Here is an 18402-nt window from a genome sequence, read left to right on the forward strand (position 1 = left end):
GAAATTTGTGCAAAAGACTACAATTTTCAGGGAAATCACGCAAAAATGCGGTGTTGTAACCCATTGAAATTCTTTACAGCAAGTGAAATGAAAGCACATTTTAAGAGGGCCGTCAAATTTACAGTACATGGACTTTCCAATGCATTATTAGTTGCCAAGTCTTGGGAGAATTTTCACGAATGTTGGCGACTGCAACGTTTTCAGTTAAGGTTCACATTTTGCCAGTTTTGCAAACTTGTGCTAAACATTTACACACCTCATTTTCTACAAATGTGTTTTCGGGCATTTGTTTGATTTTCCTTTGGTTGCTCACATTTAAACTTCAGCATTTCATAACAAAATATATAATAAAAAAAAAAAATATATATATATATATATATATGTTATAAGGACACCCCAAACAAAAGATTTCAAGGGTGCACCCCGGCCTAGAGAGATTCAGTTTAAGCCCAGCATCATTACCAAAATCTCTTAATAGAAATATATGCTAAAGGGAACTATTGTTGTTTATTAAAAATGAGAAACTATAAACACTCAACTACTACAGGAATGAAAACAATGTGTATGTACCTCACTGGCCCTAATATAAGCTGTGGTCTTTTTTAGTGTGTATAGTAGCAATTGCTTAATTTGTGCAAGCACAGAATAAAAAAAATCCTATCGTGGCTGTATCTGTTTCTATTAAAAGTGAATAATTTGTTAGCGATATGCCATATGTAAAATCCTTTGTTTGTGGCTGTCTTGGTAACCTTATCACAGCCCATCGGCATTACAAATTGTTCATGGCAACTAATGATTCTGCCTTTATTGTTTCAGATAACAACTACCTTTTGTCTGCCCATTTCCAATAATGATATAGACCAGGAGTGGCGGACTCCAGTCCTCAAGTGCCACCAACAGGTCAGGTTTTAAGGATATCCCTGATTCCGCACAGGTGGCTCAGACAACGACTGTACTCTTTGTGCCCGCCCTCCACCCCACCCTGGAAACCTGTACCTTTGTTAAGTGTGACTTCCATGATGATCCGATCCTTGGGACCGGGTCCTTTACGACACAAAGAGGAGGAATCTCCGTCTTCCGAGCCAGGCACGGATGTTCCGATGCTGATGTTAGAGTTGGGGGAGCCGGAGCGGCTCATTAATGTGGGAGTGGGACACGGTGTGAGACTAGGGCTACGCAGCCTGGTACGTACCGTTAACGTCACTACGCCTTTCTTAAGTTGCTGCCAGGAAGATGGGGGGAAAAAGAGCGGCAGAGAGTGAGGGTGCTGAACAATGCATTTATCAATACAACGTAAGTATCCATTACATGTATAAGAATCTCCACAACACTTGTTAAAATAAAAGGAGCAAGGTGGGAAGCAGGAGATCCCTGAACCTGATCCGCGTTCATTTCAGCTCTGGGAATCCCCTAGTACCGGGAAAGGTGTTGCCAGATACTTCCGGGTATTTAAAACCCGGCACCCCACTAGATAATAGGAAGCCACGAGGGATGTCAATGCAGCTTTCTAGAAGGCCCGTGTAACGCGGGAGATTAAAAATGCCATTTTGTTTCCCCTAGAGGGGGGTCCCCAGAGCCGCTTTTCAACCATGGGTAGAAATAAATAAAAAATGGGAGAATTCCCATTTAAAGGCGCAATCGAAGCAGGCCTAAGAAGTTCCGGAAACAGGGGGTCCCCGGAGCTGAAATTAATGGGGTTCAGTTCCGGAGACCCCCTGCTTCAAACCTATGTTTAAAAAATGTGGATTGCTGCTGTAATGTGCACATTGAATTAGAAAATATCTAACAAAGGCATTCACTGTAAATGGAGATCGGGATATCAGATGTTCCAAAATCAAATTCTATTCCCTACTATTCACATGCATCATTAGTGAGAAGGCGGCGTTAGTGTTAGTCATGTAACGTCATCGACACAATCTGCTAAACAAACAATGGGCACCAAGTAAAAGGGTTGCACATTTTTGGCAGCAGAATTACACGTGTCCTAATCAAATGTAGTCCAGTATTAGTCACATTCCTTCCTCAACATGATTGCAAATATTGTATCTACCTTCCTTTACCCTTCTGCCCCTGGTGAAACCTGCTCTGGACTTCCACTGTGACTTGTGTAACAGTCTGTTATTGACTCTCTGCGACTTCGCGGGTTCCCACTGTAGTCTATTTACAATACTGCCCTTAATGGCTCTGACAGTTCTTATTAGCGCACATTAATGGCTCTGTACAGTTCTTATTAGCGCACATTAATGGCTCTGTACAGTTCTTATTAGCGCACATTAATGGCTCTGTACAGTTCTTATTAGCGCACATTAATGGCTCTGTACAGTTCTTATTAGCGCACATTAATGGCTCTATATAGTTCTTATTAGCGCACATTAATGGCTCTGTACAGTTCTTATTAGCGCACATTAATGGCTCTGTACAGTTCTTATTAGCGCACATTAATGGCTCTGTACAGTTCTTATTAGCGCACATTAATTGCTCTGTACAGTTCTTATTAGCGCACATTAATGGCTCTGTACAGTTCTTATTAGCGCACATTAATGGCTCTGTACAGTTCTTATTAGCGCACATTAATGGCTCTGTACAGTTCTTATTAGCGCACATTAATGGCTCTGTACAGTCCTTATTAGCGCACATGAATGGCTCTGTACAGTTCCTATTAGCGCACATTAATGGCTCTGTACAGTTCTTATTAGCGCACATTAATGGCTCTGTACAGTTCTTATTAGCGCACATTAATGGCTCTGTACAGTTCTTATTAGCGCACATTAATGGCTCTGTACAGTCCTTATTAGTGCACATGAATGGCTCTGTACAGTTCCTATTAGCGCACATTAATGGCTCTGTACAGTTCTTATTAGCGCACATTAATGGCTCTGTACAGTTCTTATTAGCGCACATTACACATCATTAACGCTACTCTACATCACCCCTTTTTCTCTATGAGCGTACATTACCACTTGGCCTTTCCTACATTTTATATTGTGGGCTTATTCTGTAATGCAGTTTCTAGATAAATGCAGAGTGGCCGATAACGGGACACCTGCCCATTAGGATTGAATAAATAAACAAAATGATAATGTTACTGGCAAGTTGTGGTTCGCAGTTGTAGTGACCTGGTTGTTAAAAAAAAGTTGGCATTGCTGCTTCAAATTTGACATTATTAGGAACATGAGGCAGACTCATCAAGTCAATGCCATTAAATCAATCTTTAATAGCACCATGTGCTGACTGCATTCAAAATAGATACCTGGTCTATCAACATTTATTTTTTTCACACGTTTCTTAACTCTTTCGCTGCCAAGGGGGGGATGTAATGTACCAAAAAGGGTCAAATATATTTTTTCCCCACACAGACTAAAGGAACCAAGTGCGGAAATAAAACTGCAGTAAGAAAGTTAATCCTGAGGCCGAGCTTATATTGCCAGCGACGCGACCGGTGACATCACCCGTCGCCGCTAGTGAAAGTTGTAATTCGCTTTCCAGCGACCAGGTCTTTGATTGGTTCAGAGGCTGTCACATGTGGCGACAGACGCTAAAAAAAATCAAATTTGACCGGCTTCAAAAATTTGCACCACCAGTTTACTATAAGCGTTTGCGACGGCGACAATGCATTTGTTTTCGAGTGACGTCGCGTCACCCGAGAGGCACTAGATAAGAGTTCTCTGGAATTCCTTGTCAAGTTGCATATTAATGCTGCTTTTCCCCCTGTTTTACCTTAAATGTTTGAATAGCTTCTTGGTGCGTCAGCCCTTGTAACGACTCTCCATTAACCTCCAGGATTTCGTCCCCTGGTAACAATAAGAAATAGCACAGTGTTAACTTCTAGGTCATATGTTAACCAGTCCAAAATATAATGCGCTGTGTGTGAAATACTGTACATTAGCAGAAGGTCGCAGGAAAAAAATTGTGTTTACTGCCACTCCTGCACTGCTCTATTTAATGTTTTCACGACGGCCCTTTTGGTAATAAGAGTTTGCATGACTTGCTACAACTTACAGAAATTCCGTGAGAGCATTATGAACGCACGATGGAACGGACGGTCTCACAGCAGAGCAGCAGAGCGCTCGTCTGAGCATTCAGTGGCATCCTTATATAGGTCACTTGGGCCAAAGCTGAAGGGCTTTAGGAAACAACCAAAAAATAAGAAAAATGCTCTCTGATCAAATCCAGAAGGACAGGTGAACTTGACGTTATTGGCTGGAACAAAGTTAGGCAATTGTTTAGTCAGGAACTAATAATAATAAATATATTGAATGGCCAATATTAGCAATACAGAGTAGGCAGCACTGCATATACTGTATACAACCGCAGGCAAAAATTGCTCTCATTTTTGGAGCAAGTTGTTTCACAGAAAATGCATTCATTCATTACTATGCCATATGAAACAGATGACTTACTCCAAGGTTAAAGCAGTAATCTGCCCTACTCAATGAGAACTATTTTTATTTTTTTACATTTTATTTTTAGTTCGTTTCATAATATGAACCTGCCGGTCCGCTGGAGTTGAAATGAGATAATCTCAGCTTCATGGACCCTCCTGTTCCAGAGTAATTATATTTTGTATTTGTTCCCTTTTTGGAAATCAATATGGCCACTAGATCCGTGGCTATTGATAACCCTGGCAGCCATCCTGCTTTCTTGCACCTGGGAAATACAAAGGTAAATTCCTTCGAAACCAGGAGGTTACTGGAAAGCAGGTTCAGCACCAGAGGGCCTCACTGGTCAGATTAGGAGACACACACACACAAACACACACCTTGCGGGTGATTGCTGCTGGAACTGGCCTTTCTTTCAGGGAACGATTTACACAAATAAACATAGGATATATATTTTTCACTAAATCCAGTATATAAATGTGCCAACATTAGAAGCAGACATGCAACATATTATGGGCTCTTAAATACTATAAAGGGACTTAAATGAATTAGGGCAAATCTTAAAACTTGAACACAAGCATAAATAATGTGTAAAAAAATAATAGTAACAGGACTCGGAAATAAAAGCGTAAGAACAATGATGTTAATGTTTAACCCACGGGTGCTCAACTCCAGTCCTCAAGCCCTTCCTCCCCCCCCCCCCCCAACAGGTCAGGTTTTCAGGATATCCCAGCTGCAGCACGGGTGACTCAATCAGTCCCTGCTTCAACATAGGAGGCTCAATCATAGGCTCAGTCTTTAACTGAGCCTCTGATTGAGACACCTGTGCTGAAGCTGGGATATCCTGAAAACCTGACCTGTTGGGGGGGGGGCCTAGAGGACTGGAGTTGAGCACCCCTGGTTTAACCCATAATCTACGACAATAATCTGGGCTCAAGTGTTCTTTGTAAGGTTACACTTGATAGTTTACAGATGTAGCCAAAGCTATTGCACCTGCTCATAACTCAGAATATTGTGTTATAACTCAGAATATCACAGATTTTCCATACAGGCTGAATGGCAGTGATAATGCAGAATATCCCATAAAATCCCACCATAACACGCCGCGGGTGCAATAACCTAACATCTGTACATACCCCTCAAAGGGGGGAAGGGGGGGGGGGGGGGAATTGTGGTGGAAAGAAGGAACCACAATGGTATTTAATACCACTCAATGAGACGACTCATCCAATATCCCATTCCAGAGAAAGGAGCAGCTAACGTATTTGTATATTCAAAGGACAACAGTAAAAACAGCACAGAGGTCGCACGGGCAGATTTCTTTAAGCAGAAATCCCCTCCAGAAGCCTTTATGAGTTTAACTCTTATAATGTTAGTATCTCGCACCCTGACGACGTTGGACTGCTCTTTCTTGAAAATAATAATAATAATATATATAATTATTAGAAATCACGCTTTTCTGAATCTGTAGCGTTTGATGTTGCTCCTTTTTAACCTCTCGGGCACTTCATATTTCAGTTGCTTATATCGCGTGAACGAAAGGGTCAGATGTAAAAAAATAAAAAACAGCATTGGAAAGGGCCGGACAGAAATGGCCTCCCACTCGGAGAGTTGCTTCGATATTAATGCTTAGTAACCCATAACAACATTGCTGTAGAGCAGAGGTGCGCAAACGTCCTGCGCTACACCCCTCCCCCCCCTGCCTGCTCTCCACCTTGGTCGCGCCCCCCCCTTACCTCCAATGAAGCGTCAAATGACGCTGCGGGGTCATGTGACGTTAGGTCACGTGACCCGCGGCGTCATTTGATGTTACGTCTCCATGGTAACGGGCGTCATTTGACGCCGCGTTGCCATGGAGACACGTGGACTGAAGCCGGCAAGTAAATTTACAGATGCCTCATGCTCTCAGCGCGGGGCCTTTGTAACCACCGCACCCCCCCTAATAAAGTCTCGCACCCCCCAGTTTGCGCACCGCTACTGTATAGTAGACAATTCCAAAAGGCACATAACACCATGGATCCCAATTATGGCTCCATTCTTAAGGTTGCCATGCGGTAGACAGAGAAGTTGCTAAAAAGTAGGATTTGGATCCGCAGTGGATCAGAAAGTTCCTTTGGTCCGTGGATTTCAGCGGATCAATTCCAAAAAGGGCGATTTGCGCTTTGCTGATATTTTTTTAGTATTACTGCCAATACAATCTGTGGATTCCGCAACCCGTGGACGGATTCGTGGAACCCAATTCACGGATTCAGCAATCCGTTGGCGGATTCTTAAAAGTCCCGCCAACGTATTGCTGAATCCGCGGATTGGATTCTACGAATCCGTCCACGGGTTGCTCCGAATGGTGGATTTTGAGGAATCCTCACAGATTAAAACTGACCAAATCCGTCTGCGGATTTTACACCACGAAACGGATTTTGGGGTTACAATGCGAGATATTCCGGGGGAAACGGATTTGGGAAGATTGACCCATCTCTACTAAAAAAACAAAAAAACATAAAATCACTGGAGAGATAGTCAGGGGCATTCTTGCTTTCAAGCTCGGGCAGCTAGTAAAATATTATTTCGCTTTTTCTCATTAGAGGTGACTTCTGATATCAGTTTGCTTAGGAAAACTCTCCATGGACCCCATTATTCTAATAACAACAAACTATTAACCAACGGTCTCTAGGAATTGTGCCGAAGCACGTGTATTCATGGATGGAACATCTCTTATCTACTGCTTAAAATGTCAGAGAAAGGAAGAAAATGCAAATGTGAATACTATTTCAAATGGAAAACAACGCCGAAGATGTCACAATCCATATATTTAAAAATAATAATTTGAGTTAGTTTTAACTAGTTCTTTAACGCTGCAGACCAAGCAATACCCTACATGTGTTTAAAAAAAAAAAATCAGTTCTGTACTATGAGAAAATACTTGTAGCATTTTTTCGTAAAACAGCGCTGAATTACATTTTTAATGTATTACAATGTAACAAGTATTGTTTTGCTTCTATAGCAACCATTTACAAAGTCTCATCCCCTTCCTCTTCTGAAACAGGCTCTGGCACACCCCTTTTGAGCCCTGCCCTCTCTCTAGCAGTGCACCAATTGTATCTAGGGACTGCCTGCTCACATGATCTTCCCCACAGAACTTTGCATCTTTGGTCCTCTTCTGCTGCACTGACAGCCATTTAGTGAACCCCCGAGCTGAATATTCGCCGACCGATCACAGAAGAACGGATCGATCGACAACTTAGCTAATTAATTATCATTGTGTGGATTGTATTGATAAACATGCTAAAGGGAAGAAATAAAAAAATTAAAACGGCAGCTTGGACTGCAACATGGGGGTGCTAGTGTTACATAATATGAGGATCATATCTAATAACTTGGCACGTGTCACACAAAACAGTGTACAAGTTTCGAGTGATTCCAAACAACAGTCTCCCTCCCGCACACCGTGCAGTGTTTCCTACCTTCTTTAAGTCGCCCGTCTGCAGCCGCTGCTCCATTTGGGAAAATTGTCTTCACAAAGATTCCCATGCGTCCCCTGGCAGAATCCTGACCCCCAACAATACTGAACCCGAGACCCTGTGAGCAACACAAAAGTAACATTCAAATGGATGCACTTTCTTGGTAGGGTTACCATGAAAAGGCAACGCAGAAACGGAGTGACGGGATACAGAGAGTAAGTATGATGCAGGCATGATCATTAATCAACATTCAACTCATTTTATATTAAGTTATGTAGACCAATGTTTATATCTAATGCATCACCACTACTTTTCCAAAGCAGTCTGGAAAAATACTGCAGGTTTTTTTGTTGTTGGTTTTTTTTTTTGGAATTGAGGTGATATTAATTTTTTGAACTCTCCAAAATAGTAACAACTGTGATAAATAGTATTGTTGCAATTGTGTGAAATAGTAACAATTGTGTATGTTCTAAAAATGTCTTTACCATTCATCCCCGATCACTGCAGCATTGGAATGGCAGCAGAACTCTGTTCATCGAACAAACAAAATCAGGGTGTATATGAATACGCAGTATTTAAAGTTGTGCTGTCCGGGGTTACATTTTCTGGTAAAAGAAATCCCCCAAAATCACACACTTGGAGATGGCAATGTTTTCATAAGAATTTAAGACAAGCTTTATAGAGCTACACAAGCAGAGCTCAACTCCAGTCCTCAAGCCCCCCCAACAGGTCAGGTTTTCAGTATATCCCTGCTTCAGCACAGGTGGCTCAATCAGAGGCTCAGTCTTTGACTGAGCCTACCTGTATGACTGAGCCATCTGTGCTGAAGCAGGGACTGAGACACCTGTGCTGAAGCAGGGATATCATGAAAACATGATGTGTTGGGGGGGCTTGAGGACTGGAGTTGAGCCCCCTGAGCTACACTATGCACCTAGGATCATTATATGTGCTACAATCTACATTATGATTTCAGGCTTACATGATGATATAAGTACTTAAACATAACTTAAAGTATGAAACAATTGCTAAAACACTGATTAAAATCAATTAAAGGTGAGCGTAAAATCAGAGTAAGTGAAATAAGGAAAATCTATTCATTTTCCACACCAAAGAAATAAGTCACATTTTCACTGAGAAGAGTAGCAAACAATAATACTAAACATGTTCTGTCCTCGTCAGAGGACCAAAAAGGAGAAGGAGCAGGGCCCATGGTCAGGAGAAGGAGCAGGGCCCGTGGTCAGTGGAAGGACAGGGCCCGTGGTCAGGAGAAGGAGCAGGGCCCGTGGTCAGGAGAAGGAGCAGGGCCCGTGGTTAGGAGAAGGAGCAGGGCCCGTGGTCAGGAGAAGGAGCAAGGCCCGTGGTCAGGAGAAGGAGCAGGGCCCGTGGTCAGGAGAAGGAGCAGGGCCCGTGGTCAGGAGAAGGAGCAGGGCCCGTGGTCAGGAGAAGGAGCAGGGCCCATGGTCAGGAGAAGGAGCAGGGGCTGTGGTCAGGAGAAGGAGCAGGGCCCGTGGTCAGGAGAAGGAGCAGGGCCCGTGGTCAGGAGAAGGATCAGGGCCCGTGGTCAGGAGAAGGAGCAGGGCCCGTGGTCAGAAGGATCTGGGCCCGTGGTCAGGAGAAGGATCAGGGCCCGTGGTCAGGAGAAGGAGCAGGGCCCGTGGTCAGGAGAAGGAGCAGGGCCATGGTCAGGAGAAGGAGCAGGGCCCGTGGTCAGGAGAAGGAGCAGGGCCCGTGGTCAGGAGAAGGAGCAGGGCCCGTGGTTAGGAGAAGGAGCAGGGCCCGTGGTCAGGAGAAGGAGCAGGGCCCGTGGTCAGGAGAAGGAGCAGGGCCCGTGGTCAGGAGAAGGAGCAGGGCCCGTGGTCAGGAGAAGGAGCAGGGCCCGTGGTCAGGAGAAGGAGCATGGCCCGTGGTCAGAAAGGCCCGTGGTCAGGAGGAGCAGGGCCCGTGGTCAGGAGAAGGGCAGACCCTGCATAATACACAGGAAAATCACATGAAAGGGAGAAAATAAAAGAACTTCAACCTCACAAAGAGTTCACTTTTCAAATGTTAAAGTAACTTTGAAAAATCTTTTTTTAAATACTTATTTAGTTGTAAAAAGACAGCAAGTATCCTAGATCAGGGGTGCGCGAACTGCGGGGCGCAGGATTTTCTGGGAGGGGCGCGGCAGTTACTGAGGCCCTGCGCTCTTCGCCAAGGCATTTGAATTAAGACGAGGCCCCTGTAACTCCCTTATCTGGTCTCCGTCATCAAATGACTCCCGGGGGTCACATAATGTCGCGTTGCTATGGAGCCAGACACGAGGTAAGGGGGGGGAGGGGGGCACAGACTGAAAAGTTTGCGCACCCCTGTCTAGATGAATCCCCTTAAGCATGTCTGCCAGTGTTTTATTGTGGTCTTAGGGGGCGTAGAGCACCTCAAGAAACCCCAATGTAATTGTGAGCCTCACTTTCACGGGATGAGGCACTGGAAATCTAAGAGATTCTCTGACCAATGCACAGGCTAAAGCTTGAATCCTTATATTTGTACAGCCTGTGTTTTCGTAGGCAAGTGAAAACCTATTTAATTATACTGTTAATATTCCCCAAAGGTTTGCTGTGCCAACTAAAACAGATTTTTTTTTATGGTTGGTTTATAATAAAAAATATATATATAATTCAAAGGGCCTGATATCATTACTCTTTATTTTACTCAACTTTGTTGACATTTGCAATGGCGCTTTCAAGTGAGTTTATACACTGAAAGGTCAGGGCTTAGAGTTGCATAATTCATCTTTAAGATAGAAGACATTTCTAGGTAATATATACTGAAGATGTCACAATCATTAAAATAAGTAATGAATTATATGTGGTGTCATAGTGCGAGCCATGTATATACAGGCATATCCTGGTTTAAGGACACTCACTGCAGGTGCACTCGCGAGTAATGACATATTTTCAATAGCACCTTACGCCTGTTTCCGTACGCTCGCTTCGCGACTACGGACACTTATTCTGCCCTACAGACCGACGTAGTAGTGACGCGCTGATCCCACTCGCCCAATAGGCAAACGGCAGCACGCGCATGCGCCTTTCAGCACGTCCTGAACAGCAATACCGGCTCCCTACCTGTACCGAAGCATCGATAAATGGGGAAAGGGTAGTGCTTCACTTTAAGTACATTTCCGCTTTACATACATGCTCTGGACCCATTGCATACGTTAATGCGGGGTATGCCTGTAGCGCTTTACAGAGATAACACACAACATACATATTGGAGAAAGGAGTAGTTGTGTTGGTCCTTTCTTCCATGGAGTAAAGTAACAGAGGAGAGAGGAGGAGTAGATAGTATGATACCATTTATTGGGCCAACAGATGCTTGATAAGTTGCTACGTAGCTTTTGAACCACACACGATTCCACATAGACCTGATGAAGAACCCGGTGAGGTTGTAAAGCTTGTAACTTATGAACCATCTGTTGCTTCACTGTACAGTACAGTATAACACTACTACTGTACAGTACCTACTCCTTCCCCGTCCTCTGTTACTTTACTACAAGACATACAGTAATATTGGGCGGAATGCTACAAATAGGGAAAAGTGTATAAAACAATCTACATATTCTACCCGTTTATTCATATTGTGGGAAACACATACTAATAGCAAACGTTTACCTTTCCTTGTCCTTTCATTAACACGATGTTAGAAATAATGGATGGCTGGGCCAACCTCCAAGGGGACTCCACCTGCACCGTGCTTAACGATCGCGCTGTTTTCTTCACAATGTTATATTCCTAACAAAGAAAATCATATAATTTCAGTAACCTAAAATTGCCTTATAGTATATAGATTTACCATCTGTGCCTCCAATGGAAAACAATACCAAGATTTCCAGAAGCAGACACATACAGAGGCATTTAACCCATTAATCCTATATCTGGCAGCCTCACCCAAACGAAACCTGAGCATAAACGAATAGTAGAGGAGACCAACACAAGGACAACCCCAATGTGCTGAACTAGATCTTCTTGCTGCCCAAAATAGTTTAAGGAATTGATTGGCAACAGGCAGCAAGACGGCCACGGGAGCTTAACTTGCAGCTCCTCAACCCCTGCAGCTCACACTCCCTCGCTTCCCAGTGCAGAGGGAGTGGAGATGTAGCCGGGACAGTGTTCATTAGTGTGCTGTCATTTAGAAGCTGACTGGAGGGGATAGGGAGAAGCTCCTACCCATGGCTGCAGGGGCATATTTTTAGTCATGGCTTAATAATTAGCTTGCACTCATTAAGTGTTATTAATGGGTGAAATGCAGTGACACCCATAACACAAGACTATTTTATATATATATATTTATATATATATATATTTTTTACCATAAGTTACATCAATGGTACAAAATAAGGTGAGAAGTCATCATCACATAGTAAGCAATGTACTAATTTGCGTCCGAGTGAATAGATGTTAACACACAGTGTATTAACACCTTACAATACTGAGCGGGGCTCATGTCTTAAAAATAATGCATAAAAATAAACTGGCAAATATACTGTAGATAATTGCCTCCCTCCATCATGCTGTCACTAAGCAACAATACCTCGCCAATTAGAAGGAGCGGCTCGGGGAGTAAAGAAACAGACCCTGCAAACAAGGACACTGAGTTTGAATCACTGGAACCTGGGTCTATTCCCAGTGTCTGCTCCTTGTAACCTTGTGCAAGTCACTTTATCTCCCTGTGCCTCACGCTCCAAAATCACAGATTGTAAACTCATCTGGGCAGGGACTGTGTCTTTAAAAATCCTATGTGTTGCATACTGCGCACTATGTTATCATTTTGAAGCATTGAGTTCCATTGGGAGAAAGACGCTATATGAAATAAAGTTATTATTATTAATTATATGCTGCAACTAGTACAAGGTCCAAAAACATGCCACTTCAAAATGAAACCTACATGTGAATGAACTAAACTGTAGCCTACATCTAGGTTACTACCAGATACTGGGAAGTTCAGTCACCCGTTTGGATTCACTTATTTGTATTCCAAGCTCTCACCTGTCGGGATCCGGCTGAGTCCAGCTGCTGTGGCAGTGAGTGTTTTCGGCCACCAAGTACACGTTTCTCGCCCGTATCATTGCACAGGTCGCCATTTCCCACGGTCAGCTCATCATCTTCCCCCACAGACTCCAAGCGGCTTCCACTGCCTTCAAAGAATGAACAGATTTCAGATTTCATTAGGTCTCCAACAACAGAGAGCGCCCAGTAAGGGTGAGAACATGCGTTATTGGAAACACATCATGTGCATTTGTCCGTAGTGCACGTGCACCTGCTTGTAACATGGAGGTGAGTGAAAGAAGAAAATAAAACAATGTTACTAAATGTAGACAGAGGGATCATTACAAATATCGGGAGGAGGCATTGTAGAGTGTCAAAGATTTGGGTCAACACACAAGAGGGTGATTTTTATTCCATCCATCCCGCATTGTGGGGGCTGTGTGTCAAAGTCTCTCTGCTGAGAAACAGGCAAGGACAATGGAACAGATTTCTCAAAGCAAGGAACCCCCACTGTTTTCAATGAGATTATCCTCATTGATAAATTTGGTGCTGTTAGTTTGGACCAGTTTAATTGTTGCAGTTATCACTTAGCCGTACTAGTGAGTTGACGGGTCGGTAGCCCTTTGCTTTGCATCTTCAGCCTTCTGTGATATTACTCGCCACGTGACATTTTATTACCTAAATATACAATGTACTTACAACATTTGAACTGTAGGTTATATATGTATTACTGGCAGTAAGTGGCAAAATAAACTGTAGATGTCTTTATACTAATTTAGTGAGGCAATCAAAGAATATTTTTTGATAGTCCCAGGATTATTTCCTATATCACAATCAAAACTTTCAATGTGAATGACAGCTATTACGGGGAATATCACCGGAAACCTGCGATTATTAAAATCCAGACGCTTCCATGGAGGACACAACGGGAAGTAGCTCAGTGGTAATATAATATAATATTCGGTATTGACATTCCCTTTATTGTACAGCAACTTGAAGAAAAAAAACACAACTTTGTGGCATGTTGAACGGGCTAAATAAAGGTGTTGCCTTAAAAATAAAACTAGTTTAACTATACAGTCATACCCCCCTTTAAGGACACTCACTGTAAGTACACTCGCGAGTAAGGACATATCGCCCAATAAGCAAATGGCAGCTCACGCATGCGCTTGTCAGCACGTCCTGAACATCAATACCGGCTCCCTACCTGTACCGAAGCTGTGCGCAAGTGGGAAGACTATAGAGCCTGTTACAAATGTGTTATTTACATCAGTTATGCACGTATATGACAATTACAGTACAGTACATGCATAGATAAGTGGGAAAAAGGTAGCGCTTCACTTTAAGTACATTTTCGCTTTACATACATGCTCCGGTCCCATTGCGTATGTTAATGCGGGGTATGCCTGTATGCAATGTCAACACGGTACTCCATACGTCCCGTCTGCTGCCCGGGTGCAAACCGTTCGAAATACAGTATACAGAGACAAAGAAATCAACATTTCAGTTCCCTTTAGAACCTTGACAGTCTTGAGAAAGGTTTTAAGGAGAACCGAAATGTTGATTTCTGAATAAACCACTAATATTTTGCATACTAGTCCCGGGGTGCCTGCTTCTTCGTCTCTATATCTCTACTGTAATTTAATGATGCTTACATCTTCAGAACCGAGCAAATGACATTGATATTTTGTTTAATTTCTTTGCCTGCGGTGTGGGACTGCTCATTTAAATTAAAAAAATAACAAACTTTTGGGTTTTTTCCTGCTTTTTGATAAATTCACAGATTAGGCACCGTAGTAAATTATTTGAAAATCATTGGATTAAATGTGTCCAGATAAATTCACCCTTCCTTAAATTGCATCTTTAGTTTAACTTAATTGCCAAGCTTAGTCTAGTCTAATTAGATGCGACACACCATGACTATTTCATTTGATATAAACAATTTATATGACTTGGCTCCTGCAGAGAAGAGTTTTTTTTCTTCACCTGAAAATAGACAATGGGTTGCAATATATAAACATATATAAAGTGTGCACATCAACAATGATCTTGTTGTGGCCTGTAAGAATTACACATTTCAGGTAACATATCCTTGTTCTTGGTGAATACCATTATGCAATTGTATTATTTGTCTTTTCTGTAATGTACAAATCCTTCAACGATTAAAAACAAACAATTCCCATTTGTTTTGTTTTTTTGGACTTCTACTTACTTTGGTTCAACCTTTTTTGGTTCGTCGCAAAAGTTATCTTCCATCCAAAAGTCCGCAACAATTTCGCTTAACGCTGAAAGTCATCGGGCACTGGATGTTCGGTTCATTTTGATTACTTTTCGAAAATTCTAAAAAAAAAATCGATCAAACTTCTCGAATCTGCTATTTCACATTTAAAAAAAAGTGAAATAACGAAGTTTGAACAATTTGGGCTGTTTTGCTAGATCTGTTTGCGTCAAAATTTCAATTCACGTAAACACAAAAAAAAATTCAAAAGTTCGGTTAAAACTGCGGTAAAGCAAATCTTGGCAGGTTCTTGCATTTCTGCCACTTACCTAAGACCCACACAGGTTACCAGTCGCTTGGGATTTTGAAAACACTAGATTTTTTTAATGCCTACAGATAGTGTTTGGATATACTTAACCCGGCTTTTATTTTTGCTATTAAAAATATATATCTTCTCTGAAACTTGATTTGTCTTCAGTTTCCACCGAAGTACCATTTTATTACATATTTCCGCACATTCGTACCCTGATTTTGGCAGAGGTCCGACATCAGCTTTCTGATATATTACATTTACAATCGTGCCACATTAAACTTTATGAATACGGAGCAATGATTCATCTCTTTTTCCATTTTCATTTTGTTTAAACAAAGTATGAGTTTTAAGCAACATGTTTCTTGGTAAAAAAGGCAGCCCCAGCATTATCTAAAAAATGTTTTCAAGTTGCCGACTAATCCTTCTTTTCAGGCGAATTTGATGAATTAAGGGTGTGAGTGAACGTAAAATAATAACACTGAACTTAGAAGTTTTATTCATCAACGTGACGATTTCTTTCTTATTAGACATCACATGCTGTAAATGTTCCCCCAAAAATTTAGTAGCAGAAGGTAAGGTAAAGGGAAACGCAAAGTACACTGATGATGTTTTAGGACAAACCAGATTATAGATGTACTGTAGCACAAGCAGCAGGGAAAAATCATCATATCAGTGTCAGAGTATTGCTGGCCTCAATGGTAATGTCACAGCCATCTCAATGTACTGTATATGTATATTTCTTGTTATTTATATGGCGCCACCAATGTAAGCAGTGCTTTGCAAAAGAGAAAATACATTATAGGGTATTATAATATGTAACCCCCCTCAATGGGATTACCAGATTGCAGTGACGAGTTAATAGCGGTATAGTGTGTGTTGGTCCCCACTCTGTGTTACCATGGCAATACGGATGTCAGAAGGGATATTAAATATAGAGGAAAGGGTCTTGAAGTCAGGTTCCCAGAGGACAAGAGGAGAGAGTCCTCTGGGAGAGTAGATGGGGATGTTCATAAAATACAGTAATAGCACAGACCAGGTCCACCATGCTTTATTATGTTGTAGATAGGGACAGTGTTCCTCTAAGTTAGGATCCCAGAAGAAGGCTAATGGAGAACAACATATTTACAAGATAGGAAAACAACACACCACAGAGGGCCTCAGGAAATAGGGCTCCCGGGTGTCGACGGATCGGCTCCAACCGCAGATCCGCATTAATAATCCTCTCAGTCTGTATGGAAGTGACAGTTACCAAACAGGCCAAATGTATTATGGTCACTTGCAAAGGACCCTCCAAGATTCCCGTATGGGCCGAGTGTAACCGGGGTAAACAGACAATGATCCCGAAGCAACAAAGGGGGGCTGAGTCTCACACAAGTACAGCAACTAAGTCAACGCACCTCCATTTTAGTGTTAAGAAAGATAGTCGGCCTCTTGCTTGACAAAATGTTTTTAGATAATGCTGGGGCTCCCTTTTCATTGGCCAAGAAATATTTTGCTTAAAACTCATACTTTGTATAAACAAAATGAAAATTGAAAGAGAGATGAATCATTGCTCATAAAATTAATGTGGCCCGATTGTTAAGAATGGGCACTAATGGAAGCGCTGTATTTATGTGTGTCTGTTATAAAACCAGTACAACATTGTCATGTGTGTGAGTGGTCTCCGTGCATGGGGACACAAATTAAAGACTGTTGTATGACAAAAGTTCCTGGCATCCATTATTCTACCTCATCAGCTGCCTGACCCCAGCACCCCGAGTCAAGGTAACCAATACTGAAGAGCCAGGCACGGTATCCCGATGTAACCTGCCTAGAAGCCGGGCCGGGAGGGTCGCAATACAATAAATGCAACAAACACAATCAGACGGTAGGAAGGAAAATCCCTGCTCCAGAGAGCTTAGAATCGAATATATTACCGTGTGCTCATTTGCATGTCATTTCCCAGAATCCCTGGCTGCAGTTTAAGCACTGTACGCTAAGAGATAATGGGGAAAGGCAGGGTTGCAGACCTGTCTGACACATGTGAATGTGCTCACAAGTGGTATATTTATTTGCAGTATATCCATTACATATCACCCCAGAACAATTAATAGCATGGGCCACAGCAGTACTTAAACAGCACAGTTGAGAAGATAGCTTACATAGTATGAGCCCTTTGTTTGGAAAGCTGGACAGTGAGCACTGCAGGGTGTAACCCGGAGGGGCAGAAAAGAAGACTTTGAAGTTGCTTTACATATGTCTAATAGAGATCCAACAGCCCACACACACTACAGTATTTGTCACAATGCCATGGTTGGAACGTTCTTAACCTACTTCTCAAGTGCGATACCTTCTGACAGCAAACATACTGAAAAGACACAACTACTGTGCAATCTTTTTATCATATAGTAATCCAAAAATACCTTGGGATCGACTTCTGTACTTCATCAGGCCCATTCCTAAAGTGGGACTCCGACAGATCCCTCGGGATACTTCTGCAGATCCCTTTTCTTGAAACTTGTCTGTTTCAGTCGCCTGCAAAGTACGACACTTGAGAATAAGTACATAGATTTTTTTGTCGCAATGCATTTTATAACAAGCACATACTGTACTGTACACACGGGACAATCAGATACTTAGGCAGCACTTAGCAACGTTTCATTGTGATATAGTGATGCCTGCACTGGCAGAACTTTGCTATATACATCACTATAATTATTTAAAAAAAAAAAAACATAATTAACCTTGTAGTGCCAAGATTTAATCAGAGGGCACAGGAATAGTCAAAAGGAAGTTCCTTCAGCAGTGACTGTATCATCGTCTCAGGGGCTGCATCACTACACACACTGTTTAATACATGTTTTGCAAAGAAGTCTGCTTTGCGTCTAAACAAAGAAGAGATCTAATTTTTTACACATTTAGCATTATCTAGGAAACCCAAGTCGCACTGGACATATTATCAAGAATTGATTACTGCTCAAAAGGGGAGTGCCAGAGCCTGTTTCAGAAGAGGAAGGGGATGTGACTTTGTAAA

At 42.3% G+C, this 18402-nt stretch overlaps 1 protein-coding gene across 4 annotated transcripts in view; it reads right to left on the minus strand.

Moving 5' to 3' along the window:
• PDZD2 (PDZ domain containing 2) overlaps window positions 1-18402 on the minus strand; it is a 385311-nt gene that overhangs the window by 80637 nt on the left and 286272 nt on the right. For all 4 annotated transcript variants that reach the window (XM_075587491.1, XM_075587482.1, XM_075587505.1 and 1 more), the window contains 6 exons: window positions 17792-17903; window positions 12859-13007; window positions 11485-11604; window positions 7841-7955; window positions 3718-3791; window positions 997-1222 (listed from right to left, as the gene is read on the minus strand). In XM_075587491.1, the coding sequence (XP_075443606.1) occupies window positions 997-1222; window positions 3718-3791; window positions 7841-7955; window positions 11485-11604; window positions 12859-13007; window positions 17792-17903 (796 nt within the window). The remainder of the gene's footprint in view (window positions 1-996; window positions 1223-3717; window positions 3792-7840; window positions 7956-11484; window positions 11605-12858; window positions 13008-17791; window positions 17904-18402) is intronic.

The sequence above is a fragment of the Ascaphus truei genome, chromosome 1 (assembly GCF_040206685.1).
Source record: "Ascaphus truei isolate aAscTru1 chromosome 1, aAscTru1.hap1, whole genome shotgun sequence".
NCBI lineage: Eukaryota > Metazoa > Chordata > Amphibia > Anura > Ascaphidae > Ascaphus > Ascaphus truei.